At 50.6% G+C, this 22,837-nt stretch overlaps 1 protein-coding gene across 3 annotated transcripts in view; it reads left to right on the plus strand.

Moving 5' to 3' along the window:
• The first annotated feature begins 12,663 nt into the window (after positions 1-12,663).
• Positions 12,664-22,837, plus strand: part of Padi4 (peptidyl arginine deiminase 4) — a 28,669-nt gene continuing 18,495 nt past the window's right edge. For 2 of the 3 annotated variants that reach the window (XM_034502977.2, XM_076933855.1), the window contains exons 1-3: positions 12,664-12,767; positions 17,412-17,592; positions 21,128-21,194. In XM_034502977.2, coding sequence (XP_034358868.1) covers positions 12,676-12,767; positions 17,412-17,592; positions 21,128-21,194 — 340 coding nt within the window. In that variant the 5' untranslated portion in view covers positions 12,664-12,675. Of the gene's footprint in view, positions 12,768-17,411; positions 17,593-18,214; positions 18,897-21,127; positions 21,195-22,837 lie in introns of those variants that run through there. The other variant, XM_076933854.1, reaches the window with a different exon arrangement.

Genomic DNA, 22,837 nt, shown 5'->3' on the forward strand with positions numbered 1-22,837 from the left:
AACAAGAGGAGTACAACTAGGAACTAGGAACTCAAGACTTGAGACTTGGACTAGGAAGAGAGACTGAAGAATAAACGGGATTGAATCACACTCTGGTCTCCATTCTTCAAGTCCGTCTTCACTCTCTCTCTCTTGCTGAACCCCGACCCGCAGACTGGAGCTGCAGCTTGGGCCGGGAAACAGTGGCCGACAAGTGTGGAGTGGAGAGGGCCGAAACATTTTTGGCCCCCGAACGTGGGCTAGTGTGGTTCCCAACAGCAACCATTCATAGCTCTAGCTCCAGGGGATCCAGTGCCTCCTTCTGTCCTCTGTGGGCACACACATACACACGCACACGCACACGCGCACACACACACACACACACACACACATGTTTGGTTTCAGAGAAGGGACTAAGGTGTATATTTTACATACCAGAGCAGACCTGGCCTCCAGGTTCTCCCAGCATCCCTCAGTCCCTTGCCTGGCATACCCTGCCCCCAACCCTGAACTTCCCAGCCCAGGGGCTGGGCTACCCTTCCTCCAGAGGCTTCTCCCTATATAATTCAGACATTTTGGTTTCCCCTCTTGCCTTGCTTTCTTCTTCTCACTCTGTGCCCGTGCCCTTTTCTTTCTCTCTCCCTCTCCTACTCCCCCTTTTCCTATGAGGACTTCCCTGGCCTTGGTCCTAGGGGCCAGTAAACTCACCCACCTGAGAGCAGCTTCCCAATAAACCTGCCTTTAATATAATCTAATCTGGTTTGAATTGGCTCATTTCACTGGTGGAGGAGGAAATAACCTATCAGTGTGTGTGTGTGTGTGTGTGTGTGTGTGTGTGTGTGTGTCTGTGTGTGTGTATTTGTTTGCATTTTCAAGACAGGGTTTCTCTGGCCATCCTAGAACTCACTCTATAGACCAGGCTAGCCTCAAACTCAGAGATTGCCTGCTGGGATTAAAGGTGTGTGCCACCACCGCCGCCACCGCCGCCACCACCACCGCCACCACCACCACCACCACCACCACCACCACCACCACCACTCAGCTTCTGTCCCTATTCTTTTAAGCAAATTACAGACACCCAGGAGCCTCTTAACTCAGTCTGTCTTGTGCATACAGGCCTTTTATTAGACCCAGGTTCTGGACATAAAAAGGAACCAGGAGGCAAGGCCAGCCACTGGCCGTCGTGTCCATGCTCCTGTGAGAAGCTGCTCTCCCTCTCCACAAAGCTTTGCTTGCTTTTTGTCTTTGCTCATCCCAGGATCCAGTGACCTGGGAGCCACTGGCTTGGAGTGACCTGCGTGGCCATCAGCTACTGGGAGCCGTGTTCTCTGGGCTAAGCACACCTGAGCCAGGAAGTAGGTTCCGTTGCTCTTGACAGTCCCGGAAACATTCGCGTTATAGATGCGTGTTCTTTTCCTTTTCTTTCTCTCTTAATGAGTGAGGTTGGGGGAGGGGGGCTACACAGAGGCCTTGGGTGGGCCTGTGATACAGTAAGTTAAAGCTGGGGGCCAGGGTCACACAAGTGGACCTGCCTTCCCTGTAAATGGGGTTTCTGGTGAGATTCCTAGGTTTAGATTGTAGCTTCATATCTAGGAAGGCAGAAAGGTGAGGGGGTTCCTTTATGTTCCTATTGGACCCTGAGACAAGGGCCTGAGGTGCATATTTTATATACCAAAGCAGACCTGGCCTCCAGGTTCTCCCAGCATCCTTCAGTCCCTACCTGGCCGACCCTGCCCCAAGCTTAAACTTTCCTGCCCAAGGGCAGAGGCTCCTTCCTATATAATGCTGGTTGCTCTTTGGTATATTGGGGTGCAGGGGACTCTGGGAAATGTAGTCTTTGGCTGGACAACTGCCTCCCAGAGTCAAGTCTACTTTATGCAAAGAAGGGGCAACTGTTTGTACACTCCCAGGAGAAAAACAAAAAGAAACAAAAAATGAGGTAGGAAAAAATATAGTTTTTGCAAGCCAGGGATGTAGCTGTCTGGCAGAGTGCTTGCATAGCATTCGGGAAACCCTGGCTTCCATCCCAACACCACATAAGCCAAGTATGTGTTCACCAATGCAGACCTAGCACTCAAATACAGGAGGATCAGAAATTCAAGGTCATCCTTGACTAGATAGCAAGTTCAGACTGGACTTCATTAGACTTGTCTCAAAAATAAATAAATAAAAAATTTTAAAAGTTGGCAGCTGTGTCCCAGCCTTCAGCGCTTGTTTTATTTGCTTCATGGTAAGATGTCAGGTTTTACCCTCACCTTTCCTGTCACAGTTGTGGCTGAGCAGAGCCAGCCCACGCCTGCAGGTAAGACTAACCATGTTGGCAAGTTCTGGACTTCATTGAGAGACCCAGTATAATGCCCAAAAATTAACCTGTAAGTCCCAATTGCCCAGGAATCAAGTAACTTCCTGGAATGCTGGGAATTGTAGTTTTGTAAAAATAACAAAGCCTCATGGGAAAGTATGGTGGCCTATAAGTTTGACCTTATAAGCCCCTGAAACAGTGGCTCAAGGCCATTCTTAGGCAGGAAATTCCATGGAATGGTCCCGACCAAAGTTCATCTCTTGGTCAATATTTAATATTTGATAAATGCTTGCTTTAAATTTGGCCCCAGGTGATGGAGTTGGTTTTTCTGGCGAATCACAGGATTACCTCAAGACGTAAAGTGAGAACTGTTTGAGGATGAATCCAGATGTTAGCCTTGGGCCTCCACTTGCAACTGTCCATGCGAAGAATAAAAATGCATTCATGCACACACATGTCCGTGCACACAAGAAAAATGAAGGAAAGGGTCAGGGGTTCCTTCAATGTAAAAAGCAAAGCAAAACAAAGAAATGTAAAGAAAAGATGGAAAAAAAGAAAAGTCAGCGTTTGAAGACAGCAGCTGAGCTGCCCTCTGGGTCGTGGAGCTTGAAGAGAGAAGTGGTCTCCATCTTCTTTCTCCTGCCTTCCTGTTTACAAGGGAGGAAGTGACTGATGTGCCAATACAGTAGCTTGAGGTTTTATTTGCCACCCTGGGTAGCCTCTGCTCAGGCGCGAGAGCTCTGTAGATGGGAAAGAGTCAGGAGGCTCTGGTCCATGCTCTCTCAGTTCATTACCTATATATGGAAGGCCACACTGTATGTGTCCCAGACAGTCAGTGACCATGGCTGTGACACAGATCAGATAGTGCCAGGTACACGTCCTGGCTGTGCCATTCACTAGCTGTGTGACCTGGGGCAAGTTACTTACCCTCTCTGAAGTTTACCCTCCTTAGTAAGATGGAGATGGTGCTGGCATCTGTCTCTGGGGGCTGCTGGGAGTAGCTAAGAGGTTACTGTGCACCCACTCAGTGATCTGTTGCTATATGACAGGGAAGAAAGTAATTTGAAGTAACTGAGGAAGCAGAAGAAGGTGACGAGGAGAAGGAGGAGGACATGGTGACTTTTAAACCCAGCACTCAGGAGACAGAAGCAGGCAGATCTCTATGGTTCCAAAGCTAGCCTGGTCTATGTAGTGAGTTCGAGGCTAGCCAGGGCTACAAAGTGAGAACTAGTCAAAAAAGCAACAAACAAACAACCAACAAAATAAACCAAACAAAATGATAACTGCACTTTGTTAGGCCTGGGGAGATGACTCTACAGTTAAAAGCTCCCAGTATTCTGGCAGAAGACCTGGGTTTGGTTCCCAGCATCCACACGGTGACTCACGACCCTCTGTAACTCCAGTCCCAGGGGATCTGATGCCCTCTTCTGGCCTCTGTGGGCACTGCACACACATGGTGCCTACCTATATGCTGTCAAGCACACACATACATTTTTTAAATTCTAAAGGAAAAACAATTAAGTTTTAAAAAATAAATCAGACGTATTTGGCTTCACAGTCTGCACTGCCATGCAAGGAATCTCTTAACCGCTTTTTCTGAACTGCTTTTTCTTGGTGTTAGCGTCTTCTGGAGTGACAGCTGTCTGTCTACAGAAGTTTGACTACAGCAGACCCTTGACGGCAAATTAGGCGTGTGTTCCCTGATGTCCACCTACGTGGGCTTCAGTCTTGTTTCATTAGCTGGAAGGAAGAACACAATGAGAGTCTCAGCATGAGTGGGTTTCCATGAGGGCACATGGAGTCAGGTCCTGCAGCTGTGGCTTTGAGAGAGGCTGTACCTCTTCATCCGAAAGGAGGGAGAGACAAAAGTCGTCTGTGTTCTTTAAGGAGTGTGGGAGTCTGGCAGACACCAAAGATCTGACATATTCATTTCCTAAGTGCAGCTGGGTGCAGGCCCTCGCAGGCTATCCCGCCCTCATAACTACTGTGGACCCAGTTTCCACTCAGCTCAGTGAGAAAGCCTGGGAATTTATATATTTACGTAGACCCAGGGTCTCATGGAGGCCCAGGCTGGCCTCCAACCTGCTCTGTAGCTGAGGATAACCTTGAACTTCTAACCCTCTGGCCTCCCCCTTGCAAGTGCTGGGATTACAAGCATTCACCATCATACCTGGTTTGTGCAGTGTTGGGCAAGGACCAGGGCTTTTGTACATGTTAGGCTGGTGTGACAACTGAGTCCCAGATCCCACTTGTATTCTGACAAGCCCTCTAAAAGCCGCTCTGGTGTTGTTGATGTTTGAGAGCCACTGACCTGCAAGAAACCTCACGCTACCAAGCCTGAGTCCATTCACTCGCTGCCCAAATAGGCCCAAAGGGGGCTGGCACAGTATCAAGGCACATGCCACCAAGCAGGAAAACCTGAGTTCAATCCCGAGAACCTCGATGGTGAAAGGAGAGAATCCACTTCTGAAAATTGTCCTCTGACCTCCACCCTCACATCCTCCAGTTGCCCCACACATCACACAGGGACACAAACAAACAAGCTATGTATGACACTCCCCGGGCGCAGGGAAGACAAGCAGCCAGGCACAGCAGCAGCAGAGGTTAGCAAGAATACGGGGCAGCTGGAGTCTGACGGCTGCTGATGACATGAGACTGTACAAGCATGAAAAACGACTTGTCCCATGTCAAGTTGGCAGTGGCCACAGCCTGCTCCAGATATGCAGCTCATGTATAACCTGGAAAGGCTCTAAAGCTGTCCCCCAGGACACACGAATAAATCCGTCAGCAATGGTCGTGTTAACCAAACACTTGAATTCCTGCTGCCTGTAGGATGCATAACTGAATTGCTGCATATGCACGGGCTGAAAGGTCATACACACCATGGGCCATCTGTACCCCACACAGTTACATGGATGAATCCCCCTGACAGCACGGCATTAAAGAAACAAGTCACAGAGGCATACGGTAGCCATCCATCAACACAAAGGCAAGCCCAAACATTACTGTAAAACCCATAAAGAAAAACAAGACATAATCGCTGGAAAAAGCTCACACAGTTGTGCTTGAGGTGGAGGGGTACAGCCAGGGAGATGAGCACAGACTTCTCCTAACTGCCTGGCATCAGCGTAGACTTCAGCTCAACGGTCTTTAAAGTTCCCATATATTTATCCATCCTCTGATGATTGGTGCACTGTGCAGTTTTAAGAGACGATGGCTGATGGGGGCAACATGGAATGTGCACGTGAGCAGATCAAGCTGAGCTGTGGCGGGTGTTGGGAAACTGGGCAGCACACAGAGAGGGGTTCTGTGATTCTGCTGGCAAGGGGCCAGCTGCCTGGAGCTCCCAAAAGAGCAAGATACAATCACTCCACCATGCCAGGGCCAGAAGAGTCCCTCAGTGTGTGGGTGAAGGACAGCTGTGTCAACAGTTTCACCTATCCTGGTGACAGCAAGTAGGCTACAGAGGAGAGAGAAGGCGGTTGGGTCACACTGAAGTCTAGGCAGGGTTGTTCCTCTGGACTCAACAGCCTGGACTCCACAGCTGGGCTCCAGGGTCCAGAGTGTCTCTCTCTCTCTCTCTCTCTCTCTCTCTCTCTCTCTCTCTCTCTCTCATTCTCTCTCTCTCTCTCTCTCTCTCTCTCTCTCTCCCTCCCTCCCTCCCTCCCTCCCTCCCTCTCTCTCTCTTTCTCTCTGTCTCTGTGTGTGTCTGACTCTCTGTCTCTGTGCATGTGTCTGTCTCTCTCTGTCTCTGTCTCTGTGTGTGTCTCTGTCTCTCTCTGTCTCTCTGTGTGTGTCTGACTCTGTCTCTGTGCATGTGTGTCTGTCTGTCTCTCTCTGTCTCTGTGTGTGTCTGTCTCTCTGTCTCTCTCTGTCTCTGTGTGTGTGTTTGACTCTCTGTCTCTGTGCATGTGTGTCTGTCTGTCTGTCTGTCTCTCTCTCTGTCTTTGTCTCTGTGTGTGTCTGTCTCTCTGTCTCTCTCTGTCTCTGTGCGTGTGTGTTTGTCTGTTGGTCTGTCTCTCTCTGTGTGTGTAGTTGTGGGTGTCTGTGTGTCTGTTCATGGCTATGTGCTCCCAGCTCTCCTCCTCCTCCTTGGGGACTGGAAAGATGGCTCTGTGATAAGAGCACTTGCTGCTCTTACAGAGGACCCAGGTTCAGTTCCCAGCATCAGGCAGCTCACAACAACCTGTAACTACAGTTCTAGGGGATACAATGACCTCTTCTGGCCTCCAAATGCACTGCATTCACGTAGTTGTGTGTGTGAGTGTGTGTGTCTGTGTGTGTGGTGTGTGTGTCTGTGTCTGATGTGTATGGGGGTGTATATGTCTGTGTGTGATGTGTGTATCTGTGTGGGGGTGTATGTCTGTGTGTGTGTGGTGTGTGGGTGTGTCTGTCTGGGTGGGTGTATCTGTCTGTGTGTGTGTGTGGTGTGTGTCTGTGTGTCTTTCTGTGTGTGTCTGTGTGTCTTTCTGTGTGTGTCTGTGTGGGTGTGTGTGTGTCTAGTGTGTGTGTGTGTGTGTCTAGTGTGTGTGTGTGTGTGGTCTGTGTGTATGTGTGTCTATCTGTGTCTGTATGTGTGTGGGTGTGGGTGTCTTAGGGTTTCTGGGGCCGCGATGAAACACTGTGATCAAAAAGCAAGTTGAGAAGGGACGGGTTTATTAGGCTCACATCTCCATAACACTCGCTGTTCATCACTGAAAGAAGTCAGGACAGGAACTCAATCAAGCAGGGCAGGAACTGAGGCAGGAGCTAATGAGAGGCCATGGACGAGAGCTAATTACTGGCCTGCTCAACCTGCTTTCTTATAGAACCCAGGACCATCAGCCCAGGGATGGCCCCGCCCACAATGTGCTGGACCCTTCGACCATTCACTAATTCTAAAAATTCCCTACAGCTGAATCTTACAGATTTCTCAACTGAGGTCCCCTCCTTTTAGATAACGCTATATTGTGTCAATTTGATACAAGACTAGTCAGGGTAGTGTGCCTTCATGAGTTCATACACACCACAAGTGTGCAGGTGCCCATGGAGACCAAAGAGCACCAGTTTCCATGGAGTTGCAGATTTGGCAGCAAAATTAATCTGTGTTCTCTTTAGTGCCTGTGATGGCCGCTTTTCATCCACCAGCATCTGATGTGACCCGCAGTGACTGTCACTGAGGTCTTTGGGAATGTGATGTTACAAACCACTAGCTTCCAGTACCTCAACACTCAGAATGTCATCAGAGTCTCTGAGACCTGTGACAGAGCCTCCCTGAGTTTCTGTATTCGTCTAACTGATGTTCCCACTAGTATATCTGGAAAAAAAAGTCTTCATTTACAAATGTGTTTTGTTTTGTTTCTATGTAGCCCTGGCTGGTCTAGAACTTGTTATATAGATCAGGCTGGCCTCAAACTTACAGATCTGCCTACATCTGTCTCCCAAGTGCTGGGATTAAAGGTGTGCACCACCACACACCACTGATTTGTGATTTCTTTTTTATTTTATTACTGTAAAAACATCATGGAACTGTTATTGCACTAAAACATAGTACTTAGGGTGACGTGAATGTTACCAGGCCATAGCCAGTCATATCTGGCTTCAGAATATTTCCTCCCCCCACCCTTCAATACAGAGTTTGTCAGCATAGTTCTTCTGGCTGATCCTGGAACTCACTTTGTAGACCAGGCTGGCTTCGAACTCACAGAGAGCCACCTGCCTTTGCCTCCCTGTTGCGGCCCAAGCTACCCTACATTGGGGGCTAAAAATGTTGGGGACCGCTCGATCAATGTTGGAACCCACACTGCCAAAAGCCTTGGGGGCTAAACTGTTAGAGCCTGCACTGCCCCAAGCTGCTCCAGTCTGCGGATCGGGGTTCAGCAAGAGAGAGAGTGAGGATGGACACGAGGATTGGAGACCAGACAGAGTGTGACTCAATCCCGTTTATTCTTCAGTCTCTCTTCCTAGTCCAAGTCCCAAGTCTTGAGTTCCTAGTCCCTAGTTCCTAGTCTCTAGTGCCTCCAAGTTCCAAGTTACTTCTTCCAAGTGCTAAGTGCCTAATGTCTAAATCCAAGTTCTTCCTCCAAGTGCCAAGTACCTAATACCTAATAATAATAAGTTCTTCTGTCTGCCTCTCACCTTTTTTATGTCTCACTTCTAAGTCACGCCTTCAGGTCTTATCTCTAAATCTGATCTCTAAGTCACACCCTTAAATCTCACACCTTTAAGTCTCACACACTCAAGGGAAAATCCTGGGTATCTAAAGCAAGATGTTATCAGAGTGTGCTCAGCTGTTGTAGGCTATTGTAAACAAGCCTCTTGTCAGGGTATATGGCTCAAGATGGCTGCAAGGATGATAGCCGCCTTCTGTCGGCTCCCCACACCTCCCCAGTGCTGGAATCAAAGGCATGCACCACCACCACCCACCCCAGAATAATCTTTTATTCCTGAATTAACAAGGCCTTTGTGTTACGTCTTCACTGTCAGATCTAAGTGGCAGGAGTGAAGCAGGAGCTGGATTCTCACTGTGCGTTCTTACAGACCCTTTCTTGCCGACAGATGAGTCACACAGAGCTCAGGACTCAGCCAGTAGCCCTGGAATATTCTCTGCATTCGGGGGCCATATCTCAGCCATCAAAATGTAACTGGCCTGCCAGAGATAAGGATATTGTAGAGACTCTGTATCCCTCAATTTGACTACCAGACTACTGAAATGGTGGGCCATTCCAACACTGAGATCCCCCTGGGTATCTCATGGTAGGCAAAGGAAAGGCTGGGAACTTGTCTCCCAGGAAAGACTTCCCACTGTGCCAACAACTTACTAGACCCCCCCCCCCTTCTGAAGAAACTGAAGCCCAAATAACAACAGGTCAACAGTCAGCAGGGACACCTTGACCATGACATGCTTAGGTATGCAGGTCCCTGCCCTTCTATTTAAAAGTTAAAGAACTTTTAAATCTTATTTTTATTTATGTGTCTGTGTGTGTATGCTCACAGTGGCCAGAAGAGGGCGTCAGATCTCCTGCAAATGAAGTTATAGATGGTTGTGAACCATCATGTAGGCGCCAGGACCCGAACTCAGGTCCTCTGCAAGAGCAGCAAGCCCTCTTATTCACTGAGCCGCTTTTTCCAGCCCAATATTTACATTTCAGTTCCACTTCAGGACCTTGACGAAGGACTTCAGAGGGTCAGTGGATCTCTTTGTCCCTCTTCTCAATGTGGCCACATTAAATCTCCTTTTCCTCTTTTTTGCTATTTATGTGGTTGCTTTAATTGACTTCTCCAGATGGGGGATTGGTGGGGTTACGCCTGGTTTCTTGGGTCACATAGACTATGACACAAGTTTGGTAACAATAACATCCCAAAGAAGCCAAGGCCTGAATCCTTGAGACCTAGAAGATAGTGTGCCTGCCAGTGGCAGGAGGAACTGCACCAACCGCCAGACAAACAGCCAGCTACTGCCGGCTGGGAAAGCAGATCAGCCAAGGGCGGCGAGCATGCACATGTGCCGTGGCTACTTAAGGCTTCTGTAACTACCGGAAGCTTGCTCATTCTACACCACGGGACCCTTGAGTGATAGATGAGTGACCCTGCTTCAACAATGGTCCCCAATTGGTGAGGTCTGGAAGACAGCGAGCAGAAGCACCGAGGAGCCAAGGAGCCCCGGGGCCACGCTGGCCATACCTGGCCATTGTGCCACCCAGCCCTGCCCAGCAACCTTCTGCTGGGTGTGAATCCACTGCGCAAATAAACAGGCTCAGGAAGAGAATCACCCACACACGCCTGAGGAAAGTGTAGGTGTCTGTGTTATTTTAAACCCGCCCCAGGTTCGAGTTCAGATGTCAGTGTTACTTCTGAAGGCTGCTGGCTCAGCCCTCAGGTTGCCATTGGAGAGATGCGATTGATCGAGGGCTTTACAGCGGAAGACAGGGGTGAATCTTTGAAGTAGTCCAGCATCTGCTAGGCCTGCGCTGATTAACACTGGATACCCGACATCTGAAGCATCTGCCGGTCTCGTCAGCGATGTCCGTGGCAAATGACACCGCGGAAACAGAAACCAAACAAACAGAGATGGACAGGGATGACAAGCAGCGGGCTCAGGTGGGTGTGGTTTGGTGAAATCATTTGGAAAGCAGCGTCTGCCTCTGCGATCCCACTTCCCGGGACATAGAAGGATAAATCAGTCTTCCGGAGAGCGGCCATAAATCGAAGTGCCCATCAGAAAGGACAAAGTAACGAGAGTGTGACAGAGACACAGTTTTCTCTGTGAAGAGATAGTTTGATTGCCGCCATCATTTGACAATGGCTACCTTGGGTCAGCAAGATGGCTCAGTGAGTAAAGAGGCTTGCCACCAAGCCTGACGACCTGAGTTTGATCCCCAGAACCTAAGTAAAGGCGGCAGGGGAGATCAGATCCACAGATTTGACCTCTGCCCTCCCATGCATGCCCACATGGCACAACAATAACAATAATTAATAATAATATTTCTAATGATGATGATAATAAGTTGTTGTTATTATTCAGCAACAAGAAAAACGTCCCGCGGCACACTATGCATCTTAAATGCATACAGTTCTCAACAACCTGTGGGTAAATCTGGGGTGAGGCTCAGTCCGCGGAGTGCTTGCCTTGCAAGCCCGAGGACCTGAGCCTGGATCCCTAGCACTCACATAAAAAGGCAGGGGGAGTAGCCGGGCCTGTGAGTCAGAGACAAGGGATTTGTAGAGATCACACTGGCAGCAAATCCAGCCAGTCAGCAAGCTCTGGGTTCAGTGAGAGACCCTGTCTCAAAACTTAAAGTAGCCATCAGCGGAGGGAGGTACTCAACGCTGGGGCAGTGGTGCTACCTGCTCACACACAGATGTGCACAGCTGTGTAACACAACACATAGGGCCCAGCCCGGGTGGAGGCCCACACCTGGATCCCAGCATTGAAGAGGCAGAGAGACACATTCTGGGAGTCACTGGAAGCCAGCAGAGTGTACTTAGTGGGTTGTGGCCAATGAGAGAACCTGTCTCAAAAATGAAGCTGGGGGCCAGGGAGATGGTGTTTGCCAAAAAGCCTGGTGACCTGGGATTGGATGCCCAGGACTCATGTGGTGGAGGGACAGGAGGGACAAAACGGACTCCTACCATGTCATTATACTATGGTTGGACTGGCTTTTGTACCAAACCCCCCTGAGGACAGGAAGGGACCCTAGTCCTAGTTCCTATTTAGGGATCACGGGACACGGGAGCCTTTGTGGGCCTCTCAGAGCCCCAGCGGCCTCCTCTCCTACACACACATGTGCTGAGATTCAGCTCCGGGGACGCTGGTAAGGAGGCTGTGTGCTTGAGCCTTCCTAATGCTGCAGCCTTTGATGTGAAGCCAAAGAACGTGAGAAGCCCAGATCTACAGCCCCCCAGACACCAGTGCTCTCAGCACCCCTGAGACACACCTTCTCTGGGAGCTCCCTGTTAGGACTTGTCCATCCCCGCCCCCAGGTCACCCCATCAGCAGACAGCCCTGGCACCAGGTGCAGCACCCTCATGAGTGCCCTGGGGCAGGTACGGCCCACACCTGCACCATCTGGTCTCATGGGGGAGGTCCCATACAGGCAGACACCCAGGGTATGCCGCCCATCTCACCTCTAGATCAGGCAACTCGGTTTCCCCTCCCAGCCCTGCCACAGGCAATCCATGGCCCCCAGGACAAGTGTCTTTTCCCCTCTCCGTGCCTCAGTTTTCCCTTCTATAAAATGGCCTGGCAGTCGCCTGCCCTCGGATGCTTGGTGTTACAGTGAGAAGCCTTTGTCCTAATGTTTGAAAAGACCACGTCACCCAGACAGACTGCTAATAAAGGCCCTACCCTGCAGTCACGCTTCTGTTCAAATCCTGACTGGCTTTAGAGCCTCCCTGTGTCTCAGTTTCTTCATCTGGAAAGTGGGTGTGATGATGTGGGCTGACCTCAGAGATGCTTCAAGGATGAGATGGGGGAAGGGACTACAACAAAGTTTCACAGGCTGTCCTGAGAGTATTTCAGCCTGAGAGAGGGTTCAGATGAGACTGGGGGGCGGGGCGGGGTTCTCAGCCATGCCCAGGATAGCCTCCTGTTTAGCTTCCTCCTGCCTTTCTCCCCTTCTTTCCAATGTCCTGTTAAGTGTGCTTGGACAAGATGTGCAGCCCTAGCCCAGGCAGGGGTGGCTAAGGGCACAGCCTGTGCTCTCCCCTCAAAAGCCTCTGAGTGCCCCCCTCTGCTGCTGGACACCCACGGGTGGGGGGTCCTGGATAGCCCTGGGTAGAGGAGGATCTGCAGGCACTGGGGCACCTGAGTGGAGAGGGGCTGGGCCTCCGGGGCAGGGCAGGTGCTGACTCATGGGCTCGCCTGGCACTATAAAGGAACCAGCCAGGGGCTTCCTGCTGCCTGCTGACCGAGGATGGCCCAGGGCGCGGTGATCCATGTGGCCCCTGAGCAGCCCACCCACGCCGTGTGTGTGGTGGGCACGGCGACCCCGCTGGATGTCCGTGGGTGAGAGGGGCAAATCCTGGGCCTGTGGAGCCAGGGTGGGGCAGCCAGGGGCTGGGCGCTGCTGGCCCAGCTCAGGTTCTGGGCAAGAGATCTGCTAGGGAGATAAGCCGGAGGTGTGGGGCCTATCATGCCAGTTAGTTCTCTGTGAGGTATAAATACCAGTGCCTGGCAAAGCTGGGCTACCTAACAAGGGAAATAGTCCCCCGCTGTAGGCTGATGTGGGGAGGCCTTGGGAAGCTGAGCCCAGTTTCCTTACCTCATGAAATGACTTTAAGGATTAAGTGTGGCAACTCCAAATGTGTTTGTTAAGCACTCCGAGGTGCTGTTTGTTAGGTACTCTGAGGTGCTGTTTGTTAAGTACTCCACGGTGCTGTTTGTTAAGTACTCCGAGGTGCTATTTGTTAAGTACTCTGCACAATACTGGGAAGATCTCTAACAGTTCATTTGTTTGTTCTTCCATTCCCTTGTTCATTCAACAAATATATGCTGAGTACCTACTGAGTGAGCACTGAGACCTTTGCCAGGTTTTGGGTCACACAGGACAGTGAAGGAAGCCTCGTGGGTGGAGTCTGATGCAGCCTTTCATGTGGGAATTGCAGCAGCCTCCCCCACAGAGCTGGGCATCGTGGCCCAAGTGATGTCCATAAAAGCCTCTGGGAGGTGCCCAGGGTCAATGGGTCAGTGGCTGTCTGTCCTCAGCCGCAGGAAAGCACCCGGGGTCTGGGTGGTCCCCAGGTCATGGGGAAGACACAGGGAAAAGAAAGACTGGTATCATCAGAGGCCCCCCTACTCCCTGAGGACAAGCTACTCCAGGTTAGGTGCTGAGATGACAGGGGCCAGAGCTAGCCCAGTGTCCTCGCCAGGATCCCAGGCTAGCTCTCTCCTGAGGTCTAGGTCACAGAGGATTTTTTTTCGTATGTTTGTAGATGTGTTCATGTTTGTAGATGCAGGGGTGTGTGGGAGCCTGTGGAGGCTAGGACAAATGCAGGTGTCATTCCTCAAACTCTGTGTACAGAGACCGGAGGCCAGCCTGTGGGAGCCAGCACTCTCCACTCACCTGAGCTCTGGGGATGGAACTCAGGTCGTCAGGCTCGGCAGCAAGCACCTTTGTCCACTGAACCATCTTGCTAGTCCTGAGGGTGGTTTTCAAATGGGAAGACCCGAGCAGACACTTGATCAGACAGGGGTGTTGATGAAAATGTGGATGTTCGTCTCCCCCCCGCCCCCCGCCTACCCTCCCTCCCGTGAAAGCCAATACAGGAGCCTGCCCAGTCGCGTGAAGAGAATACAAGAATGGGAAGGGTGTGCTGGGTTGGGTGAGGTCTTGGAAGAACCTCTGCTCTTCTCAAGGATGGGGCAGCTGTCTTTGCCTCCGCAGCACTGCGAGCGAGCAAGCTCACATGCCCACGCCTCGCTTTAAAACATGGTTCAGGGGGGCTGGAGAGATGGCTCAGCGGTTAAGAGCACTGACTGCTCTTCCAGAGGTCCTGAGTTTGATTCCCAGGAACCACATGGTGGCTCATGACCATCTGTAATGGGATCCAATGCCTTCTTCTGGTGTGTCTGAAAACCATGACAGTGTACTCATATCCATAAAATAAATAAAAATATAATCTCTTTAAAAAAAAAAAACAAAACATGGTTCAGGGGTTCAAACTCAAGTCCCGTGCCTTTCTCATGGCCGCAACCAGGATCTGATATAAATAAGTAAATAAATAGACAGACAGATAATAAATCATTTTAACTGCCCCTCCCAGGCAGTGCTATATGAACAAGCCCTTTTACTCCAGGGCTGCCGGCCTCTGTGCCCCAGTGAAGCGGGGGACCCAGGCCTAACCCCATATGCATGGGGACCAGGTGACAAGTCCCTCACTTATGTTCAGGGGACAAAGCAGAGGCCACCTGTGGTTTGAGATGAGCTGGGGGACACTAGAAGGTGTCCACAATGGGATCCCAGAACTAAGTTGGGGGTGAGTGACCGCGATGAATTAGGCAAATCATTGCTCCCTGCCTGCACATGCGCACATGGGGGGGGCTACCCATGCGCGGGGAGGGCCAGTCCTCGTGCAAAGTGATGTTTCTGTTTTGTTCAGTGAGTGAAAGTTGGCCCTCAGTCACATTGGAATCTTTTTTGCAGAAAGGGGGCGGAGAGGAGAATATATTCAAAAACAAAACCTTTTTTCGTTTTCTTGGTTCCAAACCATCCCCAGCCTTTTCCCACAGTTCTCCAGGAGAGTCTCTCTCTCTGCCCTCTTGGCTCACGTAGCTCTGATCCTGGAGTGTGGTGTGGAGTCAAAAGATGGACACGAGGAAAAGAGGAAGGACAGAAAATGTTCCAGAAATCAGGCTCCTCCACACCTGCCCTGGAACCGTCCTCCTCCACTGGCCTCGCTGTGACTGTCGCTGTCATTGCACTGGCTTTCCATTACCCCAAGCTGTGTCCCAAACCGCGGCTGACCCAAGCCTGCAACTCCCTATTCCCCTCTCCCAGCTTCTTCACCTCAGAATCTCTTAAGAAAGAAACCTGGCTCTTCCCTCTGTTCAGCAGGTTCTGTTGACTTTGAAATGAAACAATTCCACTTGCCTCGTAAAAAAAAAATCATAATTATAATAAAATAAAATACAGGTTTTCTCAGCCACCGGCTTCATCCGTGCCTTGCTGAGCCGGGGTTCCTGGTCCCTCAGCTTCCGCTCAGTTGGGTAACTCAGCAGCCCCTATCAGTAGCTTCCTGGGTGTGGTTCTCACGCCTGAGGGTACACGGAGCATCCTGGAAACACGAGGAAGCTCAGATCTCGGCTCCAACCTCAAGTCTGCAGCAGCAGATCTGGAGAGTAAGCCTTGGAAACCAGTTTCCAAGAAGGCTGAGGCTGCTGCCTCTGCATCAAGGACCACACCTTGGCTACAGCAGGGTCTTTGGGGAGAACATATATGTATGAAGAAAAAAAAAAAAAAAAAAATATATATATATATATATATATATATATATATATATATTCATTCGGGGGGGGGAGAGGTGTCCTTGGAGATAGTCCTTCTCCTAGGCTCACTCGCTCACTCAGCAATGCCCTCCTACCGGGACCAGGAGGTTGTTCTTCAGTGACAGGGTCCCAAAGGGAAGGACAGGAGATGAGAAAATAAAGAAGACAGCAAAGCTGAGACCAGAAGATCGCGCCTAAGCTGATGGCTAAGGCCGAGCGAGTTTATTGAGAAGTATGGCATCTTCTATCCAGTTTGCCGAGGTAAAAGAGCAGAGTCAGCGAAAAGCTATCACGTCGTCAAGTCAGCAGGAAGGAAGTTAACCAAGCAATGCTGTACAAAAGGAACACAGGGCACCCAGAGTGCACCGCAGATTAAGCACACAGTAGCCTCCGGAAGATAACTCCAGTCTCTCCGAGTGGGGTGGGGCAGGTTCCCAGAAACTGAAATCTTAATTCCCTGGAGACCCTGGCCCCAGCCCCAGATAGACCTTCTTACCACACCCACCCCTGGACAAGGACTCAGAACTAAAGTTCCCTTTGTTTCTTTAGGACCTCTGAGAAAGCCTTGGGTCAGGCTAGCTCCCAGCAAGCTTTTAAATTTTTATTTGGAGAATTTCATCCTGGAGGACCATGCTGACAGCATTTCTCCGCTCTCTCTCCAGCCTCCAACTCTACTCCTGGCCCCTCACCTACTCCTCGAACGTTGCTCCCCACACCTCCCACACCCCGAGACAAGTTTCTCTGTGTAGTCCTGGCTGGCTTGGAACTCTGTAGACCAGGCTGGCCTCAAACTCAGAGATCCACCTGCCTCTGCCTCCCAGTGCTGGGATTAAAGGTGTGTGCCACCACCGCCCAATGCAACTCCTGTTGCATTTTAAAGTGTATCTCACCCCTGATCCAGTTGTTTTGTGTGAGGATGAGCCTCAAGAAGATTGGCTGTTGCTCTGGATGGTGGCAGTGCACGCCTTTAATCCCAGCACTTGGGAGGCAGAGGCAGGCAATCTCTGTGAATTTCAGGTCAGGACAGCCTGGTCTACTGAGTGAGTTCCAGGCCAGCCCTAGCTACATAGAGACTCTGACACTGACTCTGTCTCTGTCTCTGTCTCTGTCTCTGTCTCTCTCTCTCTGTCTCTGTCTCTGTCTGTCTCTGTCTCTGTCTCTCTCTCTCTCTCTCTCTCTCTCACTCACACACACACACACACACACACACACACACACACACACACACACAGAATATTTGCTCTGCCACAACTCCAGAAGTCTATGTGATTCTCTTTTGGTTGTTGTTATATTTGCGGGGGTCTTTGTTTTGAGGGGAGGAGTACTGCCATCTTTCCAGCTCCATGTGTGGGTCTTGTTACACACAAAGCCCTTGGCATGCCCACTGGTGATGGTCTCCCTGTGCACACTGCTCTATGGGTGTGTGGGAGGTGTCTCTGACATTCACCTCCGGCTGCAGTCTCTCTGGTCCAAGTGTAAGGCCTCCAGTCAAAAGGACTGCCTTTCCGTGTTCTCACTCCCTCCTGGCAATCATAGCATATCTCTGGCCAGGGCAAGCCCCGTGGTGGCCTGTGTTTTCTCCTGCTGGGAGAAGGATGGCTGGGGCCAGCATGGCAGTGCCCCCTCTCATCACGGGTGCCTCAGCCCATCTCTGTCACTCCACAGCTCTGCTCCTAAGGGTTGCACGTCCTTCGGCATCACAGCCTCCTCAGGAGTTGTCGTAGATGTCATCCATGGCCCTCCAGCCAAGAAGAGCACCACGGGGGCCTCCAAATGGCCTCTGGAACCCAAACTGGAGGTGATCCTACAGGTGAAAGCAGCCAGCAGCAGGACAGGTGACCAGAAGGTAAGTGTGATGGGTGGGGTGGGGGTGGGGCCTGATGGATGGGATAGGGCCCCATGGGTGGGGTGGGTGTGGAGCCTAATGGCTGGGGTAGGGGTGGGGATCTAATAGCTGAGGTAGGGTTGGAGCCTGAGGGTGAGAGGTGTCAGCCACTGCACAGTCTACTTGCTTCCATGTGTTTCCATGCGCAGGGCCTGCCCTGGGAGAGCCTCCTTCCCCTCCTTGGACAAGTTCATAGTGACTCCTTCCTCCTCTGTGCCGGCTCAGATGGCACATTTGTCCCCGTTATTCTTTTCCTCATCACCGGGATTAATTACCCAATAAAAACCAGTTTAAGGAAGGCGGGGCTTATTCTGGCTCACGGTCTAGGGAGCAGTCCATCACAGTGGGAAGGCATGGCAGCAGGAACTCAAGGCTGCTGGTCTAGCCCCCCAGAGAGCGCCACCCACATCCACAGTGGGATGAAACCTCTCTAAAAACATCCTCCTAGGTACACCCAGAGGCGGGTCTCCCTGGTGATTTCACAATGAAACTTGCAGGGCTTATGAAGGCCCGGGTCTTCATCAGCTTCATCATTGTAGAGCTGCTTGGTAAATACCATCTCATGCAGACAGGGGAAGGCACTGGGGTGGGAGGCTACACTCCTCCGGGGCATCAGGTAGACAAACGGGCAGCTGAGGACCTGGAGTCTCTGAAGGCCACAGGCAGGGATCCACCAGGAGCGCCTTCTGTGTCCCAGTGTGAGCTTCCAGTGGCCACTGCAGCAAATCTGCCACACCTGCTTACAGATTTAGAAGAGAGAGGTGTGAGCAGGTGGGCTCCCTCATTGGTGACCCTCGAAGGTCACTCTCCATCTCTCCAAACTCCTGTCGTGTGGCAGTCAGTATTCCCTGACCTGTAGTGGTGTCACTCTGATCACTTGGCCTCCTCCCCCACTGTGTGCTGCTCTTGTATGGACACACGCCACTGGACTGAATTCCAGGGTCACCCTTCACTTAACCTTAAGAGACAAGTTCCAGGACTGAGGCTGGGACCCTCATAGGTAGTCTCCACAAGATCCTCTGTGGTTTCCACAGACACCGTGCTCCCTGAAGAGCCAGAAGAAACCCAGTTTGCTCTTTCCTGGGGGACAAATGCTGTCACCCACCCTGAGAACACAGAGGTAGCTAGGGTGTCTGGCAGGTGCAGTCAGGAAATACTTCCAGAAAGAAGAAGCACGTTGAAGGATGGAACCAAAGGCCAGCCTGGGAGAGAGCAAGACCCACGTGGCTCCTGGGCTCACCCTGGATGATGGTGACAAGACACAGGTTGAGAGCACTGAAAGAATCCTGTATGACAGAGAAGAGGGAGGAGGGAGGAGGGAGGAGGGAGCCGGCTCAGAGGCTTGCGTATGGGGCTCACCTTGTCTTCCCTCCACCCCTCTCTTCCTTTCTCTTCTCCTTTATCCTCCACTTTCCCTGTGTTTCAAGACAGGATCTTGCTAATTAGTTCAGCCTCGGCTCAAACTCTCAATCCTCCTGCCTCGGCTTCTCTAGTGTTAGGATAAGTCTTATGCCATCATTCAAGGCTAGAAGCCTCGTTTTCTGGAGGGGACAGGAAGCCAGAGAAAAATTCTGTGCAAAGATGTTACTGGCTGGTGCAAAGCAGGTAGCCTGCTCCCAGGGAGCAGAATGAAGGCAGGGAGCCCAGACAGAAGTGGAGGCCAGGGTCCAGAGAGTCCATGATACCGTCATTTGCTCCATTCCTACCCCCAGGATAACTACTGTCTGTAGGACAGGACCCAGCACCTCAGTGTTTCCTCTGTGTGTCTGTCCCTCGGGGGCTCCTCCATGTGGTCCTTCAGTGTGGAGCCTTAGTGTGGCCCTTTAGCATGTCCCCTCAGTGAATCTCTTCAGCATGCTCCCTCAAGCATTTCTCAGTATGACCCCTGAGTATGTTCCTTCACTCTATCCCCTCAGGAGCTTCTCAGTGTGAACCCCCAGTACTTTGTTCCTCAGCGAGTACCCTCAGACTCTCCTCAGTGTGTCCCCTCAGACTATCTTCAGTATGTTCCTCAGACACTCCTCAGTGTTTCCCCTCAGACAGACACGTCTCAGTGTGTGTCCCTTCATTCTCCTCAGTGTGTCCCCTCAGAAAGACACTCCTCAGTGGGTCCCCTCAGTGTGTCCCCTCAGATACTCCTCAGTGTTTCCCCTCAGTATGTCCCCTCAAACAGACTCTCCTCAGTGTGTTCCTCGGACACTCTTCAGTGTGTCCCCTCAGACAGACTCTCCTCAGCATGTCCCCTCAGACACTCCTCAGTGTATCCCCTCAGACTCTCCTCAGTGTGTCTCCTCAGAAAGACACTTCTCAGTGTGTGTCCCTCAAACTCTCTTCAGTATGTGTCTCTTCAGACTCTCCTAAGTGTGTCCCCTTAGAAAGACACTCCTCAGTGGGTCCCCTCAGTGTGTCCCCTCAGACAGACTCTCCTCAGTGGGTCCCCTCAGACTATCCTCAGTTCGTTCCTCAGATACTCGTCAGTGTGTCCCCTCAGCATGTCACCACAGGTTCCTTTTCTCTTTGGTTGCTTTTGGTATCCCCACTCATGTCGTTCAAGCTTCTCACTCCCAATGCCCCACTCCCCAGCAGCTGAGTCAATCAGACACCCCTCTCTGGGTTTTTAGTTATTTGTTTATTTCAATTTTTGCTGGGTTGAGGGACTGAGATGAACCCAGAGCACCCCTGAGGTGCACCCCACTACCCCTCACTCCCTTCCCCAGCCTCCTGGTCTAGAGGCTGCACAGCGAGCTCATGCTCTACAGCTGAGGGCCTGCTCCCGGGTGCCTGAGAGACAACCTGAAGTCCAGCTCCATGGCCACCACCTGTTCTTTCTTTCCCTCTAATGCCTCTTGCACCCCATTTCCAGCCGCTGGGCCCCTACTCCCCTTCCAAGAATTTCTCAAGACACACCTTGTTAGGGTCACTGTTGCTGTGATGAACACCATGACCAAAAAGCAAGTTGTGGAGGGAAAGGTCTATCTGGCTCACACTTCCACGTTGCTGTTCATCATAGAGGGAAGTCAGGACGGGAACTCACGCAGGGCGAGGCAGGGGCTGACGCAGAGGCCATGGAGGGTGCTACTTACTGGCTTGCTCCATGTGTCTTGCTCAGCCTGCTGTCTTATAGAACCCAGGACCACCTGCTCAGGGATGGCTCCGCCCACAGTGGTCTGGGCTATCCCTCATCAATCACTAATTATGAAAACGCCCAAGTTGGATATTAAGGAGGCATTTCCTCAACTGAAGTTCCCGCCTTTCAGATAACTCTGGTTTGTGTCAAGGTGACATAAAATTAGCCAATAAACACCCCTCATGGAGTCTTCCCTCACCCCTTTTCTCAGCCTGGGTGGGTCCCTCCATTTCTGAGCTCCCTTGGGACCCTTTTCTATAATTCTGTAGTTAGCTGAGTTGAGCTGGATTGAGCGGGCACACAGCAGAGCTCAAACTTGTTTGTTGAATGACTAAAAGAAGTCATAAATGGTCTGCGATTGTCTTATAGGTACGAATTTCATATTATGGACCCAAGATCTCACCAATCCAAGCCCTGCTCTACCTCACTGGGGTGGGTAAGTGATGACCAGGGGATCGAAGAGCTGCCAATGGTGCACACCTTTAATCCCAGCACCTGGAGGCATAGACAGGCAGGTCTCCCCAGCCGGGGCAAAATAGTAAGATCCTGTCTCAAAAAGGAAGAAAAAGCTGGGCAGTGGTGGCGCATGCCTTTGATCCCAGCACTTGGGAGGCAGAGGCATTTCTGAGTTCAGGGCCAGCGTGGTCTACAGAGTGAGTTCCAGGACAGCCAGGTCTACACAGAGAAAACTCTGTCTCAAAAAACTGGGGGGTGGGGGGGAGAAAAAAAAGAGAGGGAGGACCTAGAGCTGCCTCCTCCCTCCACACAACAGACCCCCATCCCCTCCTCAACAACGCTTCTCCCCGTGACACAGTGTGACTAAATCTTGCTTTCAAGTAAGCAAAGAAAAAATAATCATTTCTAGCTATCCGTGGATAAATACCCCTGGCCAGAGAGTTACATAAAGAAACACAGATGACAGGCCGAGGGTGAGGGCAGAGAACTTCCCTAGGTGGCATGAAGCCCAGGGTTTCATTCTCAGTCCTGCATAAGCCAGGTGTGGTGACCCACATCTGTACTCCCAGCCCTTGAAAGGCAGAGGCTCAAGGTCACCCTCAGTGACAGTGACTTCCCAGCTACAGGGAGCTCTGACAGTCACTCAGTTAATGTAAGTGTGTGTGAAGACTCACATCACAGCGTAACAACTGCTCTTCAGTTGTTGGGAAGTGGGTACCTGGGTTCTACGCACAGGTCTCTATAACTTATAAATGTTTTACACAAACACATGCAAACACACATACACACACATATACACACACATACACATATATACATACATACACACATATACATACAAACACACATACATTCATATACACACATACACACAAACATACACACATATATACACATACATACACGCACATGCACATATACACATACATACACATACAAACACATACACACATATACACACATACATACATACAAACACACATACACACATACAAACACACATACACACATACAAACACACATACACACATACAAACACACATATACACATGCAAACACATACACTCATATACACATATGCATACACACATATACACACACATACACACATACATACAAGCACACACATATGCACACATACACATATGCACATATACACACACATACACACACAAAATTACATATAGACACATACAAATACATACACACAAACACACACACATATACACATACACACATATACAAACACACACACATATACACACATACAAACACACACATACACACAAACACACACACATACACACATATACAAACACATACACACACATACACAGACATGCACATACACATAAACACACGTGCTGCTTTTTGTAGCAGATAGTTCTGTGTTCCCCAAGTCCTATATTTATATTCTCTCTTGTCACATTAATAACCTGCACATGCACCTATGCTTGTATTTCTTTACTACTCATCTTTAAAAAGAATCTATTAGTGTTGCTGGAGAGTTGGCTCAGAGGTCCAGAGCGTGTGCTGCTCCAACAGGGTCTGGCTGGCAGCACCCACATTGATCGGGTGGCTCACAGCCACCTCTAACCCCAGCTACAGATGATCTGACAGCCT

This window comes from Arvicanthis niloticus, chromosome 5 (genome assembly GCF_011762505.2).
Source record: "Arvicanthis niloticus isolate mArvNil1 chromosome 5, mArvNil1.pat.X, whole genome shotgun sequence".
NCBI lineage: Eukaryota > Metazoa > Chordata > Mammalia > Rodentia > Muridae > Arvicanthis > Arvicanthis niloticus.